Raw genomic sequence first — 4,737 nt, forward strand, 5'->3', positions numbered from 1 at the left:
AAAGACTTATGATCGAGAATGGAGAGGGGTGCTAAGCAAACTAGAGTCAGCTCTATGTTCGGTGGCAATTTGGAGAGTTTCCAGCTAGCTCGAGAATAAGAATGAGACTGTAAGCTGTGCTTAGCTTGCAGCACCTTTACTTTTGCTTGCTCGACAAGAGCGAGCTGCGATGGAAGATGACGACGAAGAAAGGAGCGAGAGTGAGAGAAATTTAGATTTGGGAAAATTCCTTCACGTCCGTTTTGAATAGAAGACGTAAGGAGAGAGAATAAAAGTAATATTTTTTTTGTAAAGAAATCGAGCAGACAACGCCACGTATGCACGTCACTTATAGTTGCGCACGAAGCTTCAGACAACATATCATTTTTTGCATATATATATATAAAATATTCATTTTAATATGCGTAAGTTGAATTATGATAGTGGTATGAAATGAAGAAAATTATTAGTATAAAGAATATTTAATCCTCTAATAGGTATAAGTATCACTACAAAAAATAAAGGATTTCGGGACAAAATTGGGGACGAATTTAAAAAAAAAATTCGTTGCAAAAATTTTTGCGACAAAATTTGGGACGAAAATTTTTTCGTCCCAAAATGGTTGATGTCAACTTTTGGAACGAATTATGGATTGTTGCAAATTTGGGAACGAATTTGGGGACGAATAAAATTTTCGTCCCCAAATTCGTTGCAAAAAAGTATACAGATTTGCAACGAAAATTATTTTTGTTGCAAACTTAGGAACGAATTTAGGGACGAATTTACATAAATTTTCTGCCAAAATTGTCTTGATTTTTGCAACAAATTTGGGGACGAATTCGGTGACAAATTATATTTTGTTGCCAAGTTTGTCCCTAATATTGCAACGAATTTGGGGACAAATTCGGTAACAAAATTGTTTTTGTTGCTATCTTTGTTCCTAATTTTGCAACGAATAATAAATTTGTTGCAAAACTGGCAACGAATTTGGCAACAAAAACTTGCCATGCCAAATTCTTTGCACCATAAGATAAAATTTCGTCCCAGAATTCGTCCCAAATTCTGGGACGAAATTTGGGACGAATCCACAAATCGTCGTAGATTCTAGGACGAATTTTGGGACGAATTTTGTGGATTCGTCCCAAAATTCGTCCCAAAATCTGGGACGAAAATAATTTTGTCCCAAATTACGATAGAATTGGGACAAATATTTTTCGTTGCCAAATTCGTCCCTATATCAAATAATTTTTTCCATCTTCAATTTCTTTCTACAATACAATCCAAATACATACAAAGCAAATTCAAATAACAAATAATATGCATTCAACACATCCTAATTTAACATTCAACACATCCTAATTTAACATTCAACACATCAACTCATAATTCAAGAAATATAAAGATTTCAACAAAGTTTACAATATCCATCTTGTTCAAGCTACTAGAAAATATGATACAAAGTTCAACAACCCAATGTTTTCGTGTGCCACAAAATAGTCCATCAACAAACACTAAGAATACATATAGTCATCTTCGTGTGTCACAAAATCTTTGATCCCCATCAAATCTCCTTTGCCTACATAACAACAAACAAATAAACTTAGATCATGTCTAACAAGAAAGATTGTAAATATTATACGATATGGCCATGTAAAAAGAATAATTGGAAACAAAACATAAATGTGAAATTCCTTAAACATTCTAATAAAAGCCCTAATTCTAATAAAAGTCATATTTACCAACAATATGAATCATCCATGTCATAACAACGGTAAATAAAATTATAAGAATTATTTTGAAGCTAAGTACATGTATCGTAACTACGATACAACCTAATATAATTAGCACATCATATAGAGAGAAAGAGAGAGAGATATTGTGAAGTATGGTATTAGGGTTTAAATTTTCTCACTTAGTTATCTTTATTTTTCAGTTTATTTTGCTGAATTTATAGTTTTGTCTTTGGTTGATATTTAATGTAAATTAAAGGATGTTTAAAATAATTGTTCATTTCATTGTGTTAACTAGTTGACAATTTCATATGAATAACTTTAGCACATTTTTAACAACTCTTTACAAAATATTAAGGTAGGAGGATGCATCGTTATCTAGTAAAGAATTTTAGAATAGTGTGATGTAATTCTAGATGAAATATAGAACTTTTATGTATCTATATAGTTTTGAGACTGTATATAGATCAAATTCAGAACTTTTATGCATCATTATCATTGAAGACAAAACAAGAAAGAGCAACTTATCAAAAAGAAGGAACACAATTAAACAACTATTTAAAGCTAACTTTAACATAATTATTTAAAGTTAACTTTATATAATTAAACAACTATAACATAATTATTTAAAGCTAACTTTATATATAGATCAGTAAATGCATATTAAAGAACTTAGGAATACCGAAAAGAGGTGAACAAATACAGGTGTCTTCAACTACACTGAGATCACACCAAATTGAGACCTGCACAAACAACATTATCAAATCAGGACAAAAATAAAGTCAGAGTATTAGAGACTTCATTCATAATGCCTATTTATGCTTTAATTTTGTTACTGGTACACAACTAAGAATCATATAGATTAGTCTACGTCAAAGATAAGTCATCTAATACATTGACAGTGGAACAGTGCAAGAAGACAACAGACTTAACCTACAAATGGCAGAGTTGAAAAGTTAAAAAATCATTGATTAATGTGTAAAGCAGTAAACATGAGAAAAAAAATCATCATACATTATTAAAATCATCACCGCCATCATCGTTATCATCGTAGGCATCATCATCGTCATCATTGGGAGGATTCTGACTTTGAGCGGAGCTCAAAATGAGACCTGCACAAACGAACATTATGAATTCAGACAGTAATTTTCGAATATTAACTTAAACAACTGATAAAATGGTGCACGGCGGCAGCCATAAACAGTCCAGCCAACTGCAAAATGGTGCACGGCGGCAGCCATACGCCGTCCAGCCATCGCCTGGCAACGGGCAGCCACACGCCGGCCAGGCAGCGGACTGCCGGAGGCCAGGCAGAGGCTGCCGGAGGCAAGGCAGGCCCTGCCGGAGGCCATGCAGGGCCTGCCGGAGGCCAGGCAGCGGCTGCCGCCGCCGGCCATGCACAAGGCCAGCAAGCGCCTGGCGCCGGCCAGGCAGCGCCTGGGGCCAGCCAGGCAGCGCCTGGCCGCGGCCAGCCCGCGCCGGCAGGCAGCCCCGCGACGCCGACAGAGAGAGATCCGAGATCGTTTTGCTTACCAAACGAAAACCTTCCACCGCCGATCGACGTAGATCACGCCGTCGTCGGTCGGAGTTGTGGCCGAAACCTGGAAATCGCAGATGGGAAGAAGGGGGAACGGGGGAGAGAGGAAAGAAAAGAGTGAAGGGAAAAAGAATCGGGGAATTAGATCTAGGGTTTTTAGGAACAAATATTTTTTGTTCCCAATTTCGTCCCTAACTTTGGGACGAATTCCTGGATTCGTCCCAAATTTTGGAACGAATCCAGGATTCGTCCCAAAACTGAAAATAATTAAAAAAAAATAAAATCAAAGACCGAGAGCTTATATCTTGACCTAGAGACATCGGAATTTGATGAAACAAGTTTCTATGCGTTCATATCATTGCCCTAATAGTAAATATGTCACCATCCATATTTTTTAATTAATATTTTAAGTGATTCAAATTTTTAACCTCAAATTAGGTCAAATTGGAATTAAAAATTCCAAAAATAAATATATTTAGTAAAAAATATTTTTATGGATATATCTACGATCAGGACAATGATACAAATGCATAGAAATTTGTTTCATCAAATTCCGATGTCTCTAGGTCCATATATAAGGCGTCCCATTTTATTTTTTTTTTAGATAATTAAATTTTTGGGACGAATCCAGAGATTCGTCCCAAACGTTGGGACGAATTCCTGGATTCGTCCCAAATTTTGGGACGAATCCAGGATTCATCCCAAAACTGAAAATAATTAAAAAAAAATAAAATCAAAGACCGAAAGCTTATATCTTGACCTAGAGACATCGGAATTTGATGAAACAAGTTTCTATGCGTTCGTATCATTTCCCTGATCGTAAATATATCACTATCCATATTTTTTAATTAATATTTTAAGTGATTCAAATTTTTAACCCCAAATTAGGTCAAATTAGAATTAAAAAATTCTAAAAATAAATATATTTGGTAAAAAATATTTTTATGGATATATTTACGATCAGGACAACGATACGAACACATAGAAATTTGTTTCATCAAATTCTGATGTCTCTAAGTAGATATTTTTTAATACATATATAGATTGCTAATAACTAAAAAGGTGTTGTGTAGTTAACGGTTGTAAATTAATGTCTGAAAGCTTAAATATGGACCTAGAGACATCGGAATTTGATGAAATAAGTTTCTATACGTTCGTATCATTGCCCTGATCGTAAATATGTCACCATCCATATTTTTTAATTAATATTTTAAGTGATTCAAATTTTTAACCCCAAATTAGGTTAAATTGGAATTAAAAAATTCAAAAAATAAATATATTTGGTAAAAAATATTTTTATAAATATATTTACGATCAGGACAATGATACAAACGCATAGAAATTTGTTTCATCAAATTCTGATGTCTGTAGGTCCGTATATAAGGCGTCCCATTTTGTTTTTTTTTGTTTTTAGATAATTAAATTTTTGGGACGAATCTCTGAATTTGGGACGAATTCCTGGATTCGTCCCAAATTTTGGGACGAATCTAG

General features: G+C 34.3%; 1 protein-coding gene across 1 annotated transcript; it reads left to right on the forward strand.

The window, feature by feature from the left end:
• Positions 1-2,929: 2,929 nt before the first annotated feature.
• Positions 2,930-3,367, forward strand: LOC121979929 (spidroin-2-like). The gene has a single exon (XM_042531905.1). The coding sequence runs from the start codon at positions 2,930-2,932 to the stop codon at positions 3,365-3,367; it is 438 nt and encodes a 145-aa protein (XP_042387839.1).
• Positions 3,368-4,737: the final 1,370 nt, after the last annotated feature.

The sequence above is a fragment of the Zingiber officinale genome, chromosome 5A, assembly GCF_018446385.1.
Source record: "Zingiber officinale cultivar Zhangliang chromosome 5A, Zo_v1.1, whole genome shotgun sequence".
Classification (NCBI taxonomy): Eukaryota; Viridiplantae; Streptophyta; class Magnoliopsida; order Zingiberales; family Zingiberaceae; genus Zingiber; species Zingiber officinale.

Excerpts from the sequence above, each read along its gene's own strand:
- LOC121979929 (XM_042531905.1), top strand. The coding sequence starts at position 2,930 with ATGGTGCACGGCGGCAGCCATACGCCGTCCAGCCATCGCCTGGCAACG.